The sequence below is a fragment of the Manacus vitellinus genome, unplaced genomic scaffold (assembly GCF_001715985.3).
Source record: "Manacus vitellinus isolate BGI_N305 unplaced genomic scaffold, ASM171598v3 scaffold_25_pilon, whole genome shotgun sequence".
NCBI lineage: Eukaryota > Metazoa > Chordata > Aves > Passeriformes > Pipridae > Manacus > Manacus vitellinus.
The window spans coordinates 1538275-1562023 of record NW_021939882.1 but is presented as its reverse complement, the minus strand read 5'-3'; the positions used below and the strand labels follow the sequence as shown (position 1 = coordinate 1562023).

The following is a 23749-nucleotide window of genomic DNA, read 5'->3' as shown; positions in this document are numbered from 1 at the left end:
TTGTCAGACCTGGCCTGGAGGGGAGGGCTGCTCAGGGAAGTGGAGGAGTCACCATCCTTGGAGGTGTTCAAGAAACTACTGGATGTGCCACTCAGTGCTCTGGTCTAGTTGACAAGGTGGGGATCAGTCGAAGATTGAACTCGATGATCTTGGAGGTCTTGTCTAACCTAAATGACTCTGTGATTGTGGGAGGGCTCGGCCCCAGTGACTCCAGCCATGCCACCACTCCAGGACAGCTGTTTTTAGTGGGGGGAAACTTGATCTGGCCAGTCAGGAGAGGGGCGATGCTCTGCAAACACATCACGATGACCCGATCTGCGCCCTGTGAAGCAGCCGGACGGTGTGGAGCGCACACCCCAAACACACACTGCCCGTATCCCATGCGGTGCCCGCAGGAGGGTTCCCTGGGCGCGGTTTTTGGGGATGTCCCGCCCTCTCCCCCTTTTCCCGGGATCCCGGAGCCGCCGCCGCGGGGATTCCCTGCGCGCTGCTGCCCCTGGCGGCCCGGGGCGGGAACGGGAGCGGGCGGGCTCTGGGAATGTCAGCCCGGGAATGTCAGCCCGGGAATGTCGGCCCGGGAATGTCGGCCGGGAAATGTCGGCCCGGGAATGTCGCGGCCCGGGAATGTCAGCAGCTGGGGATACCTCCGGTGCGTCCGAATCTCACCTGTATCCCGATGGGAGCATCAGCGGATTCCTGCTGGTTAGGAGCCCGCCTGGCGCTTCCATGGCTGCGCTGCCTGGAGCTGGGGAGAGGCTCTGTCCGAGATTCCCAGCGGAACACAGAGCAGCTGAAGGGCTGCAGCATGCAGGGGAGTCTTTGAACAACCTTTCTGGAGCATTTAATGCCCATGGAAAGGAGAAATCCAGAACCCTGAAGATATCCCCTGCTCTTTCCCAGAGAACAGGGCTCCTGCTCAGAGCAGGAGGATCCCTCCACCCACCGCCGTGCCCATTCACCTCCCACCTGGGATGGGGTTCCCTGGAGCAGGGTCCCTGCACAGAGTGGGAGCACCCCTTACCCTCGTGCCCATCCACTTCCCATCTGGATGGGATTCCCCAGAGGGAGCACTCGGGCTGGGTTCTCCTTTTGCTTTGACCCTCTGGGCAATTGGCAGAGAGAATTTTTACACAAAACTATTCACTCTCCCAAATCACCCTTTAAAAGGATCTGCACAACCAGGAGTATCCCAGAATGATCCCTTTACAGCTGGACTCTAAAAGACCACGAGTCTACTGCCATATTGGCTGTAAATCATCTTGTAAGAAATCAGGGAAACACCCAACACATGGAAGACAGGGCAGACTTCCAGTGTAGAACAACACTTTCAAATGCAAATCAAAGTACACGGGTTGCAGACCTCTTCTGTGAATTCCGTCAGATCCTGCTCATTACATGCATCCTCATATTGCCACTTCTGGCTTTACACTGCAAATTTTATTCTTTAAACAGTTCCTATTGCGATGAGAACTACTCCTTTTAGCAAACATCAGAATTCCAGAGCATGGGTATGTTACCATCTCCAATGCTAAACCATAGAGTTAACACAGAATCCTAGAACAGTTTGGGTTGGATGGGAGCTAAAATCATCTCATTCCAACTCCCTGCAATGGGCAGGGACACCCTCCACTATCCCAGGTTGCTCCAAGCCCCAGCCAACCCAGCCTTGAACACTTCCAGGGATGGGGCAGTCACAGTTTCTCTGGACAACCTGTGCCAGGACCTCACCACCCTCACAGGGAACAATTTCTTCCTAAAAAAACATCTCTGATCCAAATACATGAGCATCACTTACCTGGGGAATAGATTCCTGGAAGACAGGTTCCCCGCTGGCTATGCACACACCAGAGCAGATGCTTGGATGCTGGCTCTGGACCTCCCCAATTCCTGAAAAACCATCTCCTGGTGGCGTGGTGGAAGACCACACACTAAGGAAATAGACCTTTGAGTGATGGTCAGGCCAATGGTTGTTACGTTCTTCAACATGAAGTTCACTTCCCTTTTGCACTTCTACAAGACAGGTATAATTATATTCCTATTTTGTAGATTAATACCCTTTTCAACACACATGAGGGGTTTGTTCACAAACCATGTGACTAGATAGCAATGCTGTATCCAAACCTGGTGGTCTCCACATCCAGGTGGTCCTCACCACCACAGAAGGAGCTCCATCACTGACACAAGTGTATTGGCAGAGCACAAAAAAGAAATCATGCTTTGAGGCAAACTGTTACACAGATATATTTATTGCATTGCAGTCGTAGCAATTTTAAATATAAACATTTACATCTGGAAAGCAGGATATTGCAAATTCAGTATTATTCAGTATGTTCATAGCAGCATCAGCTTCCTAAGAAACAAAATATTTAGGAAGAGAGAGAAGGAATTACAAACAAGTTACACTCTCATTTATCACCATCTGACCCAAACATGGAACTGCAGCTGTGAAACAAGATATTGAAGTCCTTGAAGACGTCAGTAATTTCAAGACTGAAGTGCATTGTTGTACCTGATACCCCGCACAGGTTTCATGTGCCAAGGTGTGAGTCTAACAGTCACGTGCCTGGAGAGGGCAGATGGTGGATGTACCTGCATTACCTGACAGGGATAGTTTTAATAACAATACTTTGCACTTACCACCTCCCCAGATCCTTGCAAGACAGGCAAGGATTGCTCTTAGAAGTGTTGCAGCTGTGGAGAGTCAGGGAGAGGGAACAAAGTGACTTGTGAAGGCCACAGTGAGGAGCAGAGAGATAAGAATTTGCCAGCCTCTGACTCCCAGTCCCACGTCAGTCTGGCAGGTCATTCTGCTCCTCTGTGGTTCCTTAAGGAAGCTCTATAGGTGACTGATTGGTCAACAAGTCCCAATCTGCCCAACTACAGTGGATGTGTGCACTATCTGAAAAGAGGTCAATGCATCTGCTCCCCTCCTAATGCCCATTTTAGTTTCAGGCAAACCAAACACTTCTCTCATTTCCTCCTCTCAGAGTGATGTGTCTCACTGAACACACAGGGCACAGCTGCACTCTGCTCTGAAGTAGTGAAAATCAGAAGCAATCGCTATAGGAGCAGCTTTCATTTCTTTCCTGAGGGAGAGCACTGATCTTTTGAGAGGAAAACAGGATGGATATGTTTTCACACAAAGTGATCAAACTGTTTTTCATTCTAAACGAATACAAGGCTGACTGAAAGTCTCAGGTGCACTAATTTTTTTCAACAAAGTTATCCAAGTGTACACTACGAAGCTAGAAGCTAACAAGATAGTTATCCAGGAACATCAGAAGGCATTTTCCTTCCCTGACAGGCCTTCCCTGCCAACAGCTAAGAGCAAGAGCACTAAGTGACATCTAAAAGGACTTGTAAACATCACCAGACAAACATCTCTGCTATTTCTCCACTAAAGTAGTCCTTTCTCCTGCACCCCTGGGAAGCCAACAAGGACAACCAAGTCTCCTCCATCCCTGCCTCAACAGGGCAAATTTGCTTACTTGTTTTTTATCCCACTGGGTTTCCCCTGCAAAATTTTAAAGGTGGGATCAAACATGTCAGTTTTTAGTAAAGGAGCCTGGTAGATATTCCAGGGGCAGTTCCTGTGCTGTGAAAGGCTCACAGCACAAAGGAAGCTGCACTCAAGGGCTGTCTCTGCATCTCCCCCTTCCCCTACAGAGCACAACTGCCCAGTGCTGGCCTGATTGTGCCCAAGTCCACAGGCTAGAAAGCCACTTTCCATGTCAAGGAGTTATCACCAAGTAATTCCTCTTCACTCCTCTTTCTTTGCCTGCTTTCCCACTTTCAGCATGCCATGAAAGGCTACAGTTGGGATAATGTACAGAGAGGTATGTGTTATACTTACAGGAAATTACACACCTTTTTTTTTTTCCATCAAGAAAAGTCTCCATCAAGTGCATCAATCCTGCAGTGCCTACCAAGATGAGGACCATCAGACTGCCTTGCCTACCCTTTCCCAAAGGGCTTAGTTTTTTTCTGCTACTAATAAGTAAAAAAGATAGCAGCAAAGGATAACAGTTTTCTCCACATTTCACAGAATCACAGAATAGTTTGTGTTGGAAGGGACCTAAAAGAACATCTCATTCCATCTTGCCATGGGCAGGGACACCTTCCACTAGACCAGGTTTCTCCAAGCCCCATCCAATCTGGCCTTGAACACTTCCAGGGGTGGGGCATCCAGAGCTGCTCTGGGCAACTTGTGCCAGTGTCTCACTGCCCTCACAGTCAAGAATTTCTTCCCAATATGTAATCTAACCCTACTCTCTGTCAATTTGAAGCCATTCCCCCTTGTCCTGTCACTACATACTCTTGTAAATAGTCTCTCTCCATCCTTCTTGTCGGCACCCTTCAGGTGCTGGAAGGCTGCAATTAGGTCATCCCTAATTGTCTCAGCTGAGAGAATCTCAATTCCCTCAGCCTTTCCTGGTTTGCAATATCTTAATTACAATAAGAATTCCACAAATTCTGTAATACTCTAGTTTTCCAATACTATTTCTAGTAAGTAATAGCTTTTCATAATGTTATAACAAAGGCTGTCTTAGGATTGCTATAGTACACACCTCAAATTTTTAAGCCAATGTCAAGAAGCAAAAGCATGAACTGGAATAGTTCTGGGCTGCAGATGATGCAGACCTCAGCATTTATGTTTTACACTTGGCTGTGCAGGCAGGAGACAAAAATCTTCATAGTAATTGGCAGTATTTTGCAGTTATGCTCTGAGGCAGACACTGGCATATGTCTCAGCAGCTTCTCAGGGAAGAGCTTGCCTGGCTGAGGGAATCACTGCATCACCCCTGAAAAGGTGCAATACTGTGCCTTCCAGTTTTATCCAGTGGCAGAGCTTGTAGTGTAATTTGGTAGTTATAACTCTGATTTGTTTGATCAGAGATGGGAAGTTCACCTGGAGATAAGCATCCTCAAAAACTCGGTTTGCTGTCCCTGCTGCTTCTCCATTTTCCTTCAAGACCCTGGATGAAGTCATTTTCCCCACCTGTGTCATTTAGGTCAGTGGCAGTAAGAAACAGAAAGGGAGACTGTAGGCAGCATGTTGGACAGAATGCCAAATTCAATAAAATTATACACCTTTTTTTCTCTGCCTCTCTTTTCCTGGACACCTCTTCACCCACAGTGACTCACAGGTGCAAGTGGGTGGCTGCAACAGCAAACAAGGAAAACCTAGCACTGTGGGAAAGAAAATAAGTAACAAAATTATTTTTCAAAAATTTTTCAGTTTACTTCCAAAAGTAATATCATCCAAGACAAATAATTCTTCTGACCAAATAATTCCAGAAGTGTGAAGAGAACACTATGAAAATCAAGAACAGGCAAAGGCTATCTGGATTCAAAACTAGGTGGGCTAACATTCCTTACAGAGGGGGAAAAATCAGCAGGCAGTCAAGTTCATTCCTGGTGAGATCTTGCCCTGCTGAGGGAAAGCTGCAAAAGAAACTGAAGGATCCAAAAACTGAAGGACAAGAAGCAGATGGAAAACAGCACTCACTGATTAATTCATTAATCACCTGGGGAGGACGTGCTAAGTACCTCTCTAGATCAGGAAAAAAACTTCCAGGCAATTAACAAGCTGGACTAGTCAGCTGAGAGAAGGAACTAAACCCACCCTTTTTTACAAGCTCCTTTTTTCCCCTCGGCCTTACCTCTTCTACTACCACAGCCCTGTTTAAGAAGTGTTAGGTAAAAACTGGGCAAAAACACTTCACTGTACAAATAAAACTGTCACTCTTAAAATTGAGACTTGGCTCCCTCCTGGACTGTGTTGGGAATGGAAAGATACACGATGACACCATGAGATATCTCTGACATCACGATCCAAGACTGTGGCATTACATCATTTCTGCACCTGGCATCGACACATTTCACAAGTTTTGTATTTGTCTGCTGTTTTAGAAATTATCCTAAAAATTTCTCAAATTATCCCAACACTCCTTCAAAGTTAGTTCAGAAAACTGCTCCCTATAATTCAGTACCTCACCACAAACACACGTTAGGAACCACCGCTGAGCACCAGGATGAGCAAAGTCCTAGAAATATGGGCCAGGGAACCAGTGGATCCTTTTCAGAGGTTCTTCATACCTGCCCAAACCTCTTTTACTCTCACACATCTTTCTGCCTCCTAGGACTGTCTCCTGCTCCTACTCCTCATTCCTTTGGTGTGTCTTTGCTCACAGCATCTTTGTGACACTGCAGCCAAGAGAGGGAAGGCTGGGAGCAGACAGCTTTTTGAACAAAAATTTGATGCTGAGTTTGGAAAAAAAAAAACATGGACAGAAAAACCCAGAAAAAAAAAAAAAAACAAACCAAAACCAAAGCTCATTTGTTTCCAAGGGTTGTTTTCTCTTTTTTTTTTTTTTTTTTGGAACAGATTTATGTGAATACTTAGGTGAGGTAGAAGAATTCATTTCAGAACATGACATTCAATTTTATTTAAAGAGCAACATTATCTGAAGTTTTAAACATGCAAGTGACAACACACATACAGGATCACTTGCTTAATCACAATCATGATGCTTGAAAGAGACAAAATCCATAAAATAGCATTTTAATAATGCGCTTTAATGCCAGAAAAAGTGGGAAAAGGAAGACATTTTGGAAGATCTGAAGTTGTAGAAGAGGCAGCTGTATTTAGGAAGCAGCTTGGAAATAAGGAGAAAGGTGGACCAAACAAAGAACCAACAAATAAACCATAAAATCTAAATTGGAAGAGAGAATTTTAACCAACTTCACAGATAAGAGGAGGAACATTTTAGTAATGAGGTAGAGCAAAAAAAAAGTAGACAAACTATAGTTTTTAATCAGGTTTGCTGACCAAGGTGATGATTCTGGAAGAACAGGTTAGGGATGATACAAAAATCAAGGCACAAACGCAAGTCTAAGCACCAGTATTTTTCATAAAATGTAAACAAAGGAACTTGTAAATGTGAAGCAACAAACACCTGCAAGGTTTCAGAGAAAAACTTCTGATTAAAGGAAACACTGAGACTTCCAGTAGCAACTGAGAACTTGGGGAAGTGTCAATCGACAAGGAAGGAGGGCAGGACAGCCACAAGAACATTCATGGCAGTTGTACCTTGTTTAATGCACAAGGCAATACAAGCAGACAAATAGAATTAAGAACATGAGGTAAAGAATTCAATTAGATGTAGTAGTACACAGGCCTGAGGGTAGTTTGACATCCTTTGGGCAAATATGAAGGAAAGAGGAGAGGTCAAAACCAGCAGCCTCTGGCATGAATGGAAAAGGCAGAGAGGAGTCATCCTAAGCAACTGGAATAAAAACAAAGCTGTCAGAAAACAGAGGGAAAAAAACTCCACAATCAAAAACAGAATGAAGAAAATATTCACTTGCAATAAAAGCTGCTGGGAAGTCAGGAGCAGAAATAAGCACCTTGTTTCTAGCTTCACATGTTTCTAGTAATTTGTGAGGGTTCTGGTTAGTTGGGAACCACACAGAAAGCCAACCAAGAATGCTTCAGAAAGCCAGAACAACTAGGGATGAATACAAGAACAGTCTTCATAAACCAGGGTTTAGAACATCCTGAAGAGACAAAGTACTGACAGGAGAAAGGGGGAAGAAAAAAAGGGAAAAACTGCAGAGCACAGGAACACAAACAAGAACAGCACAGGAGAGGAAACAAGAGCCTCTAAGAGAAGAATCTTTTCAGTGCCTGGTCTCAGTTCATAGTGGGAAGGGATTACAATAAAGCAATGTATAATAAGAAGCTGTAGATAGTATTTCATTTTTTTCTTTTCTTTTTTGCTCTTGATGAAACTGTTTTGCCTCAACAGCACTTTTTATTCTGAAGCACTGCTGTCCCAGGCTGAGCCAGGATTTGCAGCTCACTGGCTCAGCTCATCAGCTGTCCAAGCCCCCTGTCACCTGAAATGTTGACAGAAGCTTCAGGCTCCCCCAGAGGCAAAACCAACTGCTTTGTGTGTCCAGGAACTCCTGCTAAATGATTTCTGTGATTCACCCAAACACCAGACATCCCCAGAATGCTGCATTTGCAGCAGCAATCTACGTCACCCACAGAACAGTCACTCAATTTGAGAACTTATGACTCCTATATGCAATACAAGACCTGATATAAAGCAATTTCCCAACTTCATCCTAAACACACGGATCTGCTGCAAAGCACAAGGCAGTTGAGATGAATACAGGAATAGCAGCATGAATTCTAGTGTCCTTGGACAATGAAGCTAACAGACTAGATAATGTAACAGCTTCATTTACCCTGAAACTTCTCCACATGACTCTCTTGGAAATCAGTTTATACCTGCAGAACCCTGGCTTTAATAGTCTTTTTAAAATAAAACACTGATGAGTTGACTTTGACTTTTATATTTCAAAACATTTTCAGCCACACCTCCGAAGCTCAGTTCAACTGGAATTAGATGATGCATCATTCACATGGATAGGAAAGACCCATGAAGATTTCTGCTCCATGGGAATTGCTGGAGACACAGCACCTCTAGTTTCAATAGAGAGCTTGAAAGGCTCTTAGATACAGTACAAGTGTGCTCAGCACAAACACATCTGAGAAAAACCCTACACCTTTGCCAGCTTCACTATTACACTAAGTAGTATATGGATGAAATGTAACAGTACAATTTTCCATCTGCATCCACAGCATTCACAGATAAACCCCAAATATGGAGGCCCCTGGATCAGCTGCATCACCTGCTTGCTGGTGACACAGGGCCAAAGCACAGCACTACAAAGAGAAGCCTAAGCTTTGATATGGAAAACAAATTACAGTCCTATCATCACTCACATTAGATGAGCAGTTTTCAATTAAAAGGTTTTCTATCACACAGGGCAATAGCCATCAGCAGTATGTCACTCCACCTTTTTACAAACTGTTTCAAAATGACTGTCAGAATTATGTCTGGAAAAGAGGACACCCATGTAACAGCAGCAGATAAACTGTTGGTTTCATTAGCAATCTCCTCTTGAGATTTCTCAGAACATGCAAAAGAGCATTTCTGATTCATTGCAGGTGGAGATCTTATCTTAAGCTCCTTAAACATGTGCCACAAGTAGCTCCTATAACAGATTACACCAAAATTCTCTTCCAACCCTCTCCATTTAGCTTCTTTTTAAGGAGCAGTGGGATCTGTGCTTACCTCCCTCATATCACAGAAACAACTCCATTGCTGACCTTGTCCTGAAACCCCCAACAGGGATCTAAGGAAGCTGCTTTGGCATCAAGCTCAGGATGCTCTACTTACAATTATTTCCCCTACCTTGTTATGGCAATGGGAAACCAGCCACGGTACCATCAAACTCAATGACAACTTTAAATAGCAATGGGAGCTGCTGCAGCAAGTCATGCTATCAAACAAATACGCTGACCAAAGCTCAGCCAAGTCAATGTGCTAAATGGACAAGCAAGACATTCTCTCCTCGAATAAAAATCTGGTTTATGTGACGTGTGAACACCTGCTGATAATCCACTTTGGGCCGCCTTTTCCTCCGGGACTGGCTTCGTGCACGGGTGCCACCAGCACTGGCACCCTCTGTGTGGGCAGTCCTGCTGCCCACATCAGCTTCACCTCCGGCAACCAAACTGTCACCTGGCGTCTTCTTTTCTCCAGCTCTGCCCGAGTGTTTCTGCCTCTCACGCTCCTCTTCTGCTCTCCCTCGTCCTGATCCAGCTTTTGATCCCAGCGTCTGAGAGTCACTTGTCAGGGCCAGCTCCTCTGAGACAGTCTTTGAGTCAGCTCCCTTCTTCCCCGAGGAGTCCTGAAGTTTGAGTCTGTCAAACAGCTGTAAAAGGACATTTGTGTCTATGACCACATTCATAAAACAAGAGAGGCTGCTTGTTCCACACGTGGTATTTGTGTGTATATGATCCTAAATCAGAGCTCACAAGACACAATCAGTGAAGAATCTTCACCACCAATAAAGACAATGTTTTCTTACCCAAGTCAAACAGTGACACAAGGTGAATGGATCTCTTGCACGGTCATGAGTGTCTTTATGTGAGCATCAAGGAATTTAATTTGGAGAGCAACCCTGCTGTGTGGTAGCATTTAACTTTGGTCAAGAGCAACACAGAGACACCAAGTTGCTCCATGAGCTCATTTTCCCAGTGCTCTTGTAATGTTGTCAGTGTTAGAGACATTCTTGTGTCATGAATGCCTAAGATAAGGGGTCTCCATTAGCAAAGGGTGCACACTGAAAAAATGAGGGATCTTTTGTGTTCCCCAAAGCAAACTAAAAGTTGCCGTGTGGGTATTCTGGGAGGTGAGCAGATCACAAACAACAGAAAAATAATAAAAGCTACAGCAGCGGATCCAAAGCACTGCATGAACTCATTAATCTAAGAATACATGGTGCTGAAACTGGGAAAGAAACTGCTTTTGCTCTGGCAGCAGGCAAGCTTTTATGAAACACTGACAAATGAGAAGGATTCTTGGTTAGCCTGTCTCGTCCCAGCAACAGGATGGAAAGCCAATCCCTGTGAGAGTGGGCTAAAGGAACAATGACAACTTGATTATTTTTAACTAATCTTTAAAAAAGGAAGGGTGGGATCTATCAGAAAACGGATTTAAATGGCAGGAATTTGAAAGCAAACTCCTCACAATGAAACTGTTTAAATGTTTTTGTGATGCTTCTCTGATGTTCAAAAAGGCCCAGAGCTGTTGCCATACAACGGGCACAGCCCTGTCACTTTTTTTTCCCCTTCATTGTTCAGAAGTTCATTTATCATCTCTTCAGTTCTCAACTTGGTAAACAACTCTGTTTGCAGCTGGATCGTAGAGTGTGTCTTGCTCTGGAGCAAGAATCTTGGGCTCCACAGTACCCAGGCTAGAAGCTCAAGTGACCAAACAGCCATGTTGTTTCACTGGCTGCAGACACAGACTGTGGTTCCATGAACAGCTGTACCAGAGGGATGCTCTGCAACATTCCCTGGTAGGACAAACATGGACCTGATCAGTCACAGGTGCAAAAAGCACACAGAACAAATAAATCAAAAACCAGAGAGTGAGCTTCTAGAAGCTCAGCATATTGAACTAAGCAGTGGCAGCAACTATGCTCTGAATAATAGGGGCCCTAAAGTGGAACTTTAGTAGCACTGAACTATGGCCAAAGTACTTTCAAAAAGGTCAGAAAACATTTTGGGTTATTTTTTTTCCCTCAGTTCAAGTAATTTTATAGTCATCTGTAATAAAAGGAGGTAAAATATTTCAAATGTAAATATAGTTTTCCAATCAATGCTCCCCTCTTACTACTTTGAAAAAGGAGATACTAATTAAAAAAAGAAAACTGGAGATGGTCACCTACTCGGGTCAGTGTGAGCTGAGGTTCTGCATAGAAAGCTTTGCCCATTACTGGTTTCCTGTAAGTCTCATCCACGTCTGTCAGGGCCTGGAGAAGAGAAAAGAAACGGAAAGGTCAAAATTAAAAGAAGACATTAAGCAGCTTTGGACCAGCTCTGTGTCAAGGCATAATGAAATTATGTTCTATCTGAGAGAAAATCCATCTCTCCAAAGAACAAACTGTGCTTTGGAGCTGGTTTGTTAATCATCTAAATTGTACTGAGGTATAAAAGCAGCAGCAAAGCGTTAAATCCATTCTGCATTACTTGCATAACCTTTCTGAGCCTTGCCTGAGAAATCCTTCCCACCTTCCCATTTCCAAACTTTTCACAGCTCCAGGCTCGCAAACATTTAATTGCTGCTTTTCCATCCTCTGTCTTTAAGATGTTCATGGGGTAGAGCACAGGGAAAAGCTTTTGTCACTGACAGCCCAGTGATGTTAGTGAAAGAACACAATGAAGCAACAATCACTACAAAAAGATTGGGTTTTGCAGAGAAACCTTTGGAAGCTTCTGATATTCCTTATATTCCACAATCATGAATTCTTTGAAGATGTTGGGAACTCTTCAAAGCTTCTCTCTCATCTAAACCCTCTCTAAAACAGTTGGGCACCTCCCAGATGGACCAGCCCAACACCAAGCACCACTTACATCTGAAACCCAGCACTTGGTGCCAGAGCAAATTAGTTTGTGCACCACAATACCACATTAATCCTCTCGGAATGTCGTCCGCTTAAACCTGTTGCAAATTTCAAGTTTTCAATATAACAGTTATAAATCAAGAGCTGGAACAATAATTACCATATTCCAGAATTTGTCAAATGCAACCAGAAACCCTGTGCAGACTCCACGAAGCCCTTTGAAAGTGCGGATGTGAACATTGATTTTGACACCGTCTCGGACACAGCGATGAAGCTCCCCCAGAGGGCTGCCTTCATGGACTAAAACAGAAAGAGAACGTCACCAGTCTTCAACAAAATACAAAGAATCATAGAATAGAATCACAGAATGGTTTGAGCTGGAAGGGACCTGAAAGATCATCCAGTTTCAACTCTGCTGCTGTGGGCAGGGACACCTTCCACTATCCCAGGTTGCTCAGAGCTCCATCCCACCTGGCCTTGAACACTCCCAGGGATGGGGCAGCCACAGCTTCTCTGGGCAACCTGTGCCAGGGCCTCACCACTCTCACAGTAAATAATTTCTTACTAATATCTAATCTAACCCTACTGTCTTCCAGTTTTATGCCATTCCCCCTTGTTCTATCACTACATTATCTTGTAACTACATATACAGAGAGAGAGAGAGAGAAAAAAAAGTAATGTAGAAATCTACTCTATCTACAAATATGGCACATCTTGGCACGACACTTGTCTTCACAGCAAAAGGAATGAGGAGCCCCAGAGCACTGTAACACACTGCAGCTGCAATTACCAGACCACCAAAATTCTAATTATGGTGGGGACAGCCAAGACTTCATAAAACATGAAGGTTTTGCTTTACATAACCCACAGTCAAATCAGCCTTAGCTGAAAATCTTTTAGCTACATTTCAAATTCATGCTAAGTAATGCTAATTGTAAATAAAAGTGGTTCAGAGGGAACAGAAAGCTCATGGGGGCAGAGTTAGTTTCCCAGAAAAGACAAATACCTTGTTAAGGCTACCCTGGATTAATTATGATCTGTGAATAAAGGATTATATCAGATGTGTTCCTTTCCTTTATGAGAAGATTTCTGAAACAATGACTCAAAATCCTTCAACAAACCAAACCAGACCACTTTAAATTGATGAAAATGTGTTGTTTCACTTCAAATTTCAGCAGCCAACTGAACATCCTTCAAAGACATACAAATCTTCAGCAGAGGAATACGACTCTAAGCAGCAGCCAGCAATGAAACCACGTTAAACCACAGGACAATAATGCTTTTAGCCAGGGCAAAACTGAAGGAATTCAGTACAACACATGCCTTACTTTGCACACATGAGTCTCATCCACACACTAGAAATCTTTGCAATTGTAAGTCATCTAGAGGGTAAATCTTATTTACTTTACCACTTCCACCCACGTCATGATGAAGCCATCACAGTGATAAATCACAGGTACCCATTTGCCTGTGCAAACACAGCCTCAGGGTTGCTGTAAAATTCCTACTGAGAGTCAGGGAAAAGACTTGGTCTAAAATCTCACACAGTTCTTCATATCAATAAAATATGTGAGTCAGAGATGATCTCTCACCTTGTGCTTTAGGGACCATGTATTCAAGGTTTGATTTGCACAGTGGAAAATGCTTCCTGTGAGTGTAAAGTTACTGTATGACAGCTGATCTGCAGGATTGGGCTGCAGGGTAATTCACAGCCACAGCAGGGAAATCTAAAGCAGTTACTTCTGAATTAACCTAATCACGTTTATTTTTTGAGATCCATTGTCCTCTTGCCAGCCCCCTCCAGCAGGATAACTGGAGGAAACTGGTTTCACACAGAGCATAAGCTACCTCAGCACCTCCCAGCTTTGCTTATGAGGGTCTTTTTGTGAGTCTCTGTGCCTCCTTCAGCTGAACTGATGATAAACTTATGTTCTGAATTCACAGATCCACCCTGGGAACCAGAGATGACACCACCACAACATCAGATTGATGCTTTTAATCAGTTAACAGCACTTTTTCTAACCAACCCTGAGAATTTGAATAGTAATTTAAAATCTAGATTTTTTTTAAATTTTAAATTCCAATATTCCCTTTACATATAAATTTTATCTACACCTTTTTATAAAAATCCAAATACAATCCTTATTTCCAACTATACCTCTGCCTGTCAGCACCCTGGAAAACACTATACAGCTCCACCAAATCTAGACTGCCCACTTTTCCTTGCTGTGTAAGGTTCTGGCTTCTCCATGGCAAACCTCCAGCTTCACCTGATCAAAAGGGCAGAACACATCATCCAAAACCCTCTAAACAACCTGACATCTCAGAAAAAATATGCAATGCATATTTGTCCTTCCAACGCAAGGAATTTATTTTTGGAACACACCTCTTCTGCAAGCACCAGGGGCTGTAATGACCAGGCTCTGCATGCAGCTAAATCTGCCTGTGCATCATCCTGATGCTCTTAAGTACTAGGATTAATAACATATAGCAATGAATACATTGTGTTTTGGTGCCTAAGCAAGAAAAAAGTTCTGCTTTGGGTAGAACTGAACATTTTGGGCTTTGTCTTTTTATGTAAAGAACATTAAGGTGATGGTGGTGAAGAGATACTGATTCAAAAAAATCCCCAGTATTGTTAATTAAGAGCACTAAAGTTACATCTCATTTGATAGCAATGCCATTTGATCCTCAGCGTAGGTGCAGAAGTGGAACCCCTTAATGTTTAGGGGGTATTACCACAACTGCATATATATACATTTATACCGAGAAACTTGTACATCATCACAACTGATGAATTTAGCAACATCAGAGCTGCCTCCCACCTCAATCCACTGTTCTGCCATCATGTTAACAGAAACGCCAGTGCTGTATTTATGCCCACAGGATGTAGGGTTAGTAACCAAGTAACAGCAGCGTGTTACAGACTCGCCCTGTGGTTATGATTTAACTATAAGCTGCACGGACTCAAATCTGATTCCTCGTCTAAAATAGTACTTTTGAAAGTCCAGCAGTTTCTCATCCCTTTTCCCCTTAAAACCAAGGGGATGTATGTCACTAACCAAATAACAGACATCACCACACCAAGTCAGACAGGACATGACCACAACGAAGTCAGTGTCATCTCTGCGGGAGCAGCTCTGAGAAATGCTGTTCCTCATTCCTGCACACCATTTCACAGAATCACAGAGTGGTTTGGGTTGGAAAGGAACCTTGAAGATCATCTCGTTCCAACCCCTATGCTGTGGGCAGGGACACCTTCCACTAGACCAGGTTGCTCAGAGTCCCGTCCAACCCGGCCTTGAACGTCTCCAGGGATGGGACAGCCACAACTTCCCTGGGCAACCTGTGCCAGTGTCTCACCACCCAAGTACCATTTCCGACCGAACGCCATCATCCCCCCGCTGTCACCCACCCACGCCCCGCTGCCACCCCACCGCTTCCTCAGCCACGCTCTCTTCTCACCTCCAAACTCCCAAAACTTCCATCCCAACTGCACTCCCGGGCGCAGCCGCATCTCCCGACCCACCTCAGCCCCTTCTCGCCATCCCCCCGGGACCCCACCGTGCCGCTTCCCTCCCGCCGACCCAGCCCCGGGCTCCAGCGCCCGCCCCAGCGCCGCTTCAGCCCCCCGGGGCCGCGCTCCCTTACGCGGCATCCTGGTGAGGACATTTGCGACGGTGCCCGCCGCCGCGCGCGCCGCCGCCGCTCTCCCTTCGGCCGCGTCCTGCTCGAGGGCCCGCGTTCACCATGAGGCTGCGGAGCCGCTGGTATTGCGCTCGCCGGAGTGTCGGCGGCGGGGCGGGCCCCGGCGGGCCCGCGGGCGGCGGCGCGGCGCGGCTGGGCGGGGGCGGCGCGCGGCCGCGCGATGGCGGCGCAGCGCCATGGAAGCCTCTCGTACTTCGGCAGAGGTTGTTGAAAGCAGGGCGCCCCGGCGGGGTATAGGGCAGCGCGTGACGCGGCGAGTATGAGCGCCAGCAGCGGATCGAAGCGCTGGAGCTCACGCAGGCGGCCGGGGCTCGGCGCGGGCGGCGCCCGGGGGGACCCCGCGGCTCACGCGCCCGCCTCGTTCCTGCCTCCATGCGGCCGGGCTGCGGGGGGCGGCAACGCCCGCGGCCGCCACTAGAGGCCTGCTGCCGCGCAAGGCCCCTTGAGGGCGGAGCATGGGCCCGCGGGGCGAGGCAGCCGGCGGCGGGCGGGCGGGGAGCTGTGGGAGCCCTGCAGGTGCCACAGGTTCGTTCGTTCGGCACCCTTCGTGTCGGGGCTGTAGCCGCACAGAACCATACAGCTTAGGCTATGTAGCTTCTTTGTGTAGCTTAAGTTACGTAAAAGGTCGGGGGGTTCTCGACAGACGGGAACTTCTCAAAAGATTGAGGGGTATCTTTCCTCTGGGAAGTGGAAGTGGTAAAAGGAACACGAAGCTTGCAAACTAGTCAAAACTGTCCTCGTGGTCGCACGCTGTTCCAAAGGGGCATGGACACTGATTCTAGAGGGCTTGACGATGCGCCAAAAGTAAGAGTTCCAGAAAAGGGCAGTGTGAAGAAGACTAAAGAGAGACCACCCTAAAGGACTGCTGACTCCAAACGGGAGGCGGGTCAAGGGGAGGAGCAGTTCTGGGGGTTAGTTTTGGCAATAGTGCAAGAAAGACTGGAGAGGGTCCAGCAGAGGCCATGAAGCTAGTGAGGGGTCTGGAGCATCTCTCTGATGAGGAGAGACTGCAGGAGCTGGGCCTAGAGAAGACTGAGGGGGGAGTCTCTCAGGGTGTCAAGGGAAAGGTGCCAGGCTCTTTCTTGGTGGTGCCCAGCGACAGCACGAGGAGCAATGGCCATAAACAAAAACACAAGAAGTTTCACCTCAATATAAGGAAGAACTTCTTTACACTGAGGGTGGCAGAGCACTGGAACAGCTGCCCAGGGAGGGCATGGAGTCTCTCTCTTTGGAGACATTCCAAACCCACCTAGATGCATTCATTCTTGTGTCACCTGCTCCAGATGACCCTGCCTTGGCAGTGGGAGTGGACTGGATGATCTCCAGAGGTCGCTTCCAAGCCTAATAATTCTGTGATTCTGTCATCTTCACTCAGACCCCCTGGTTCAACCTTTCCCTTGCAGCCCACCCTGGAGCCCCTCAGCGGTTCTGGGGGTGCTCCCTCGACTGGGCACAAAATCCCATCTGCCTCAGGCAATGAAATGGCACTTGGGCAACGTGTGGTTGCAATATAGTCTGCATTTTAACCCATCAAAGGATCTACAGCACAGAACCACTTCTCTGAGGAACGGCGAGGAAACACCATTAATGCTGCAGAGAGGTTTTACTGTAATGATTCACCACCTCCATTAATGTTTCATAATGGGTTCCTGTACATTTAACGCCGCCTGTTACAGCAATACATCAGTCACAGGTCGTTCCCCAACTGCACAGAAAACCCCTCTTTCTTCACTGGGTCACAGTACAGGACTTCTAAGCTACAGCAATACATGGAAGAACAGGCACAGGTTGATGTGTGTGTCACCAACACCGGGCTGCTGCTTGAAACTTGGGAGTATTTATTTTCCCCTACAGCTATTAAGTCATATATATGACTTTATGCATGAGGATGCCACAGAGAGTTTCTTTCTCTAGAATTTATATTAATACAAATTAAAGGCCATGGTTGTACAGACAATCCATATCTCGGTTCCAAAGTCTGCATTTGTTGGCTTATTCCATATTATTGTAAGGATGAGTTAATTAGAAAACACTCTGAGGATACGAATTTATACAGACCCATTTTTTATACACACATACAAGGTACATACATAGATATGTTGTATAATGCATAAGGTGGCCATAATATTTAAGATAAAAAACCTACATAATACTTTCTAAGCATGAATCATAGCTGCCAAATTATTTTTTTTCATCTTTAGTCTGAGTAAATCCAAAGTGTTACCAGTTCTGGAACAGCTGCTTTGTATGTAATGTCCAAAGTCAGGCACCAGACAGTAACAAATGGCATTTCAAAGTCAAGTAAGTTACATTTGTGTTACAAGACAAAAAACCAGCAGACAGATAAAAAGTTCTTGGGGTAAATGACTGGTAGAACGATTCATTCAAAATCTTTATCTCACACTCACTCACATCCTCTTCCTAGGAATTTTGTGGCCTGTTCTACAAACTAAAAGCAAAATACATTCTCTCAGTGCATGTTCTTAACTGCTCAGTATTAGCACAGAGCAGCAGAAGGGGAAGCCCTGTGCTATTATAAACACACAGGCTCATTGTTTAATCTCAGGAAGAAGCTACAAAGTTTACATCAGTACCTGGCTCATGTTTTTTAAAAAAAAAAAACACCAAAAGGCACATTGCCTTAAATGTGCAAGTTCTTCCTGCAGGAAGGGGAAACAGAGTAGATTGATAAGTGAATTCATGGGAAATGAACTCTGTACTGAATGACCTTCGCAATCACATTTGATCCTTTCTTTCCATTTTTATGGCCAGTCCCAACTGCTGACTATCTCTCCCTTAGTAATAACTGGCTCAGTTACTGTTCTAGCACCATGGTTTTGAAACCAGCATGGTTAGAAGTAGTAATAGCCTTATAAATACCTATTATGTCATTATAGCTGTGTTTCTACACTGAAATAGGTTATTTCTCTCAAATTCCAAGCCCCTATCCATTAGCAGATTTTTTTCTACTCTGAGAGATTGCATGATTTAACTATTTTGACAAAGGGTCTTAACTGATAGTTAAACCAGAACAAACCTGTGCATTAACCAGACAACACACATTCCTCTCTTCCATCTAACATGGATTGTCAGCACTGCTGTGTCTGTGTCATTCCCAGGAAAATCAGAAAACAGTACAAGTTGATATTGGCTCCCTCTTTGCAGGCACCAGGAATGTTCCCCTGTGTTGCTACTGCCACTCCTGCCCAGTAGGAGACAGGTGACTTCCCAGGCCATGGAAAGTGAGAAAACTCTATCCCTGTCCTAAGAGAATTCCAGTCTGTACAGTATCTTTATTAACCTCACTTTTTGGAACTTCCACCACTTACTAGTAAAAATCCCAGGAATGAGGAAGGCCACATGATAAACCATACCAGAGAAGGTATTATTATTATTTTTAATTTTTACAAGTATAAAAATCCTGTACATTTGACAAAAACTTTTAAGATCTGTCAGGAAACTGCTGAGCCGCTCCATTTCCTTTCAGTAAGAATCAGACATTAGGCAGTTGAATGGTGTGTCACTCATCTGACCAAACACACTGGCCTTGAATTGAAATACTATATGCCAATTGAGTATTCTGGTCCAACTCAGTTGAAACAAAAATAAAATTAATAATTTTCTGTTCAAATATGCAAGCTTTTTTATGGTTCAGCAGTTCAGTAAAATACCTCACACATTAAATGGTACAGAAATGCAGGAAATTTCTATACACTTTTTCTACAAATACACATGTACAAGATACACATGTACAAGGAAGGAGCAGTCTTAACTTATGACAAGTTCTTAACATTCAAAATATAATATGATTTTAGCTCTCCATATGGGCATATCCTTGTATGTCAGACAACACACCAGTGTCTTCTTTTTAGGCAACAACAGTAATAAAACCAATGGAGCTGCTGAAGAGGGTTCCAGGTTAAACTCTGCCAGCCACCATCCGTATTACTCAGTAGCCAACAACCCAAGCAGAGCAAAATGTAAACTACCAATTTACTTGTCAGAGGTATCAATGATCCTCAGCCAGAATCTCAGGATATTCCTCCCAGAACTGGTCCCCAATGATATCACAGTGCAGAGGAACAACTTTAGTCTTAGTCCGGGTCACTTCCACTTCCTTTTCTTCTGCTTCCTTTGGCAGCTTTATTTTCTTCGTGATGATTTCATTAACCTGAAAATACAGCTGACACATTAGCAGACATATAAGACTCCAGAGGGGATTCACAAATGGACAAGAAACAAAGGCACAACAAAAACAACTATCAACCCTTTATCATACCAGAGTCTGAACATAGCATCTTTTGAAACAGAGTCTGTTCTCAATTCAAAGACTTAATAGTGAGCAGTTGAAGCTGCCCATCATCATCACATGGCCTAAAGAAATTACCTGCAAATTCACATTACTAAGGATTCAAGTATCCTTGAATGAAGCACAATATGTACTTTGGAGCTATATAAAGCAAAGAGGAAACCTTGATAATGTCTACAATTACCAAGGAAAAATATGTCTAAGGAACAAGTGGACTGTATTTCCAGGTGGGAGCATCTGTCTACTCTAGTTAGTTCAAATTGTTAGCCAAAATTTAAATAAAAAAGGATTACAGTTTTTTTAAGTATAGAAGACAAAAGGCTGAGCAAGTTATGGAGAACTCTTAGTATAGACAGATGGAACACTATTTCTACATAAGGTCTCCTAGCACAGAAGGACACTAAGGCCATAAACATTTATGATTTTCTGGGGTTTCATCTCATAAAAAAACCACAGGACAGGAATTTTTTCCACTAATTCTGGATTATCCTAGAATGATGAACATTTCCAAGTTACTTTTAAAGCAGAAAAGGACTAAGTGTACTATGAACTGAGCTACATTACTGAACAAAAGGTTGTAATTCCTTTGCCATGGATACACTTGGGACCTAATTCTGGGAAGGGCCCGGCACAGGCCCCAGTGATATAAATCTGGTGATTTTACAGTGTAGCCTGTCTGCCACAGTGTAACTATTTAAAACATGAGCAAGAAGCTACTGGCAATAGTTTTTTACCTTCTGCCATATTAAGACAGTTCCTTTTCTATACATCAAAGGTTCATTGTTGTAGTTGATGTTGAATTCAGAAAATAAGATCTCATTCTTATCTCCAGCCAAAGTTCCCTGAGAAGAAACAAAAAGAAAAATACTCTTATAGATAATAACCAAAACACTGAATCTCTAGGGTAGAAGATGGGTGAATATTGAAAGACTGACATTTGTGCAGGTTTTTCACCTTTAAGTCACAAGGTTCAATTACTTCTCTCAACAGAGGAATTAATTCCAATTGCCAAACAAGTATTAAAACTGAGAAGTTTTTTATTACATTTCCAAGACAAATAGAAGAAAATCAACAGACTCCAGGATAAAACAGAAATAATTTGCTGAAGTCTACACAAGGAGACAAAACACAACAAAAGGGGCTGGGAATCAACAGTAGCTGAATTCAGCAGTTGTACCTTGTACATTTGGATACTGAACATTTCATGACACTTCTAAGATTTCTGAACTTGCTAATTAAGAACTTAAAATCCTGTTAATAGTTGACCAAAAATACATTCTTTGCTAATGATACTAACATCCGTGCAATTCAAGAAGATGTTTCAATCTACACCCACAAAATTATTACAGACAAGCCAGCCAGGGCTGCTGGGCAGGCAAGACACTTTACAAATCTTATGATTTAATTTGTAGCTGGAAAAAAACATGACCTCAGGAGACTCTTACCCGGAGCCTGTCCTGTGCTTCCACTGGTGTCAAACCACTTCGCTGTACAAGCATCCAAAACACTGTATTATAAAGGTTATTAATATGGCCTACAGAAAACATACAGAAGAGCATGAGAAAGATTATTTGCCAAATTTAAGTGACTACTTAAAAAAACCCAGCTTTATTCCCAAGATACATCCAAGAACAATGGGGAATTAATATAATCAATCTCTAGTGGCTAGAGAAGATACAAAGTTTGTGACCCATTTTTAAGGTACTGCATATCAGAAGAATGACTAGAATAGACAGATTTCATTGTAACTCTGAAAAGGGAAGAGCAGGGGGTGAAAGATGTTTATGTGTAATGTGAATTATCTTCATCTGAGCAACAGGGGCTATATACTGACAAAAGCCTAGAGTATAAACCCAATGCTCTGTTCTAGCATAGAATATACAACACTTTTGATTAGTACCTGATGTGAATTTAAATATTCACATCTCTTCATTATGGAAGATTACCTTGGCTAAACCAACTCGGAATATAAAAATTAAAAAATTATTTCTATTAACAGTTATAATATTTCCAATGCTGAACTCAACTCCAGGAGGTAATAAATGTAGTTGTAGCTTAAGACTCAGAATTTCAGCCAATATTTCTGTAGCCATACAAAGCCCCAAACAATTCTAACATTGCTTATTTATTTAAAACTACCACCCTACCTGCTGTTCTTTCACTGACAGCTATATATACAAATACACTGGCAATAAAGGCATTTCTAGTCAGAGGGGAAGAGAACTCAACTGCACGAATCTCTGTTTTCTAGACACACTTACAATCTGCTTGCCTCCAGCTGAGATAGTCCTTCAAGTTCTGGTTGCTGGGATACAACACAATTCTTCCATCAAATCCTGGTGGGTACAGAAGTTGCTGGTCCTTAAAGTAATCCTTCCAGTAGAAAACATAACTTGAGGCAAACTGGGAGACCACGTGAGTCATGAACTTACTTGCAAACACAGAATGAGAGAAAAAAAAGAAAGAAGTACATCAGTATGGTTATATATCTGAGGTATTAGTAGTGATAATTCTGGTGGAGAGCAGCATTTCTTAAATAATGGCCCAACAGATCAGCAACGGCACAGAGTCTTTTGAACACCAGAAGTTCTGAGAATCAAGCAAAAGCATTTGGAAAATGTAACATTTTGTTAATATAATGTTTGTTCTAACAATGTTTATTTATAAAGTTTGTTTTATCAAACTTTGTTTTTAAAGCTCTGTATTACTGAACGTATTTTCCTGGAAGATCATATGCAAAGAGTTCACAAGAAGAACCTGAACTAACTGCAGTGTGAGCACCAGCTCTTCTCCTAACCCCTGTGTGTAAGCAAAGGCAAATCAAAGAATTACAGGTCTGGAGAGAGGTGTTAAAAACAAGTTCACTTCAGTATCAAAGCAGCTGTTACCTTGCTCTTCTTTTAAACCACCTGGTCTTCTTTTTGAAGACAAAACTATATTCATCACTCTGTCCATAAGCAATAGCAATATCCTCCAGTTCTTGCATCACTGTCTGGGCACACCTGGTCATCAGCTGCAGGGCACGGTCATCATTTGGCTTCTTGAACTCATGCTGCTCAGAAAACCTCCAAAGCAAAAATGGTTGAATAAGAATCCCTTTAAAAGGTATAAAATGCTAACCCATTCATTTTCCTCATATTTTCTTTCTGTGAATATTGATTTCCAGCACCTTGTAAATATTGACAGAGAACTCCCCCCAAGCATGGAAAAAAACCAAACAAAAATCCTCTTTTGATATACGCTGGATAACCCATTCACTTTCCCATCAGTATCTCACCCTAGCCAGTCCTTTAAAACAGCTGGTTTAAGCATTTTGCTTGGAAAAGGATGACAAATACTACTTTCTGTAAACTCCTTTTATCCTAGGGCACCTAGGAAACTCAGTCCAATACAGGCAACATTATCAACTAACTTATCAAAGTTTTACCAGAACCAGAGATCAAATCCCAGCAAGAATCTGTGTCATCTACGAGCTGAGGGAACTGTATTCTGAGGGAATTATCCCAAGGGAAGGTGAACACCACACAGACACTGACTCCAAACACCAACGCACACTCCTGTACCAACTGCTGTCCCTTCCCAACACACTCAAGGCACTGGGACACCATTCCCCCATCACCTGGCCACATGAAAACAAAACCCCATTCGTAATTCTGTGCCCTGGAGAGACCCAGTGAAGGTTCATTGGGATCGGGGAGGAAAGGAGGATCTGTAACTCCCGCACCTGCAGGACAAGCATCCAAA

General features: G+C 43.7%; 3 protein-coding genes across 4 annotated transcripts in view; 1 reads left to right on the top strand and 2 right to left on the bottom strand.

The window, feature by feature from the left end:
• Positions 1-6317: 6317 nt before the first annotated feature.
• Positions 6318-15505, bottom strand: LSM11 (LSM11, U7 small nuclear RNA associated). The gene is made up of 4 exons (XM_029960169.1): positions 15352-15505; positions 12149-12309; positions 11314-11397; positions 6318-9792 (listed from the first exon to the last, which is right to left on the bottom strand). The coding sequence occupies exons 1-4, from the start codon at positions 15503-15505 to the stop codon at positions 9394-9396; spliced, it is 798 nt and encodes a 265-aa protein (XP_029816029.1). The 3' UTR covers positions 6318-9393.
• A 1779-nt stretch (positions 15506-17284) lies between these two features.
• Positions 17285-23007, bottom strand: THG1L (tRNA-histidine guanylyltransferase 1 like). 2 transcript variants are annotated; one of them, XM_018073677.2, is made up of 5 exons: positions 22894-23007; positions 22267-22432; positions 21451-21539; positions 20740-20847; positions 17285-19867 (listed from the first exon to the last, which is right to left on the bottom strand). In XM_018073677.2, exons 2-5 carry the CDS (start codon positions 22427-22429, stop codon positions 19706-19708), a joined length of 522 nt encoding a protein of 173 aa, XP_017929166.1. In that variant the 5' UTR covers positions 22430-22432; positions 22894-23007; the 3' UTR covers positions 17285-19705. The 2 variants fall into 2 exon arrangements, with proteins under 2 accessions (XP_017929166.1, XP_017929167.2); XM_018073678.2 differs by having other exon boundaries at positions 22267-22341; positions 22894-22960.
• Positions 23008-23117: 110 nt separating this feature from the next.
• The window catches only part of SOX30 (SRY-box transcription factor 30), a 7325-nt gene continuing 6693 nt past the window's right edge, over positions 23118-23749 (top strand). Inside the window, exon 1 of the mRNA XM_018073427.2 lies at positions 23118-23177. Coding sequence (XP_017928916.2) covers positions 23118-23177 — 60 coding nt within the window. The remainder of the gene's footprint in view (positions 23178-23749) is intronic.

Excerpts from the sequence above, each read along its gene's own strand:
- LSM11 (XM_029960169.1), bottom strand. The coding sequence starts at position 15,505 with ATGCGGCTGCGCCCGGGAGTGCAGTTGGGATGGAAGTTTTGGGAGTTT. Across the intron at positions 11,398-12,148 it reads TTGACAAATTCTGGAATATG|GCCCTGACAGACGTGGATGA; the intron begins GTAATTATTGTT and ends TCTCTTCTCCAG. Across the intron at positions 9,793-11,313 it reads CTCAGCTCACACTGACCCGA|CTGTTTGACAGACTCAAACT; the intron begins GTAGGTGACCAT and ends GTCCTTTTACAG.
- THG1L (XM_018073677.2), bottom strand. The coding sequence starts at position 22,429 with ATGACTCACGTGGTCTCCCAGTTTGCCTCAAGTTATGTTTTCTACTGG. Across the intron at positions 21,540-22,266 it reads CAGCTGGAGGCAAGCAGATT|GCCATATTAATAACCTTTAT; the intron begins GTAAGTGTGTCT and ends TGTTTTCTGTAG. Across the intron at positions 20,848-21,450 it reads AAGCACAGGACAGGCTCCGG|GGAACTTTGGCTGGAGATAA; the intron begins GTAAGAGTCTCC and ends GTTTCTTCTCAG.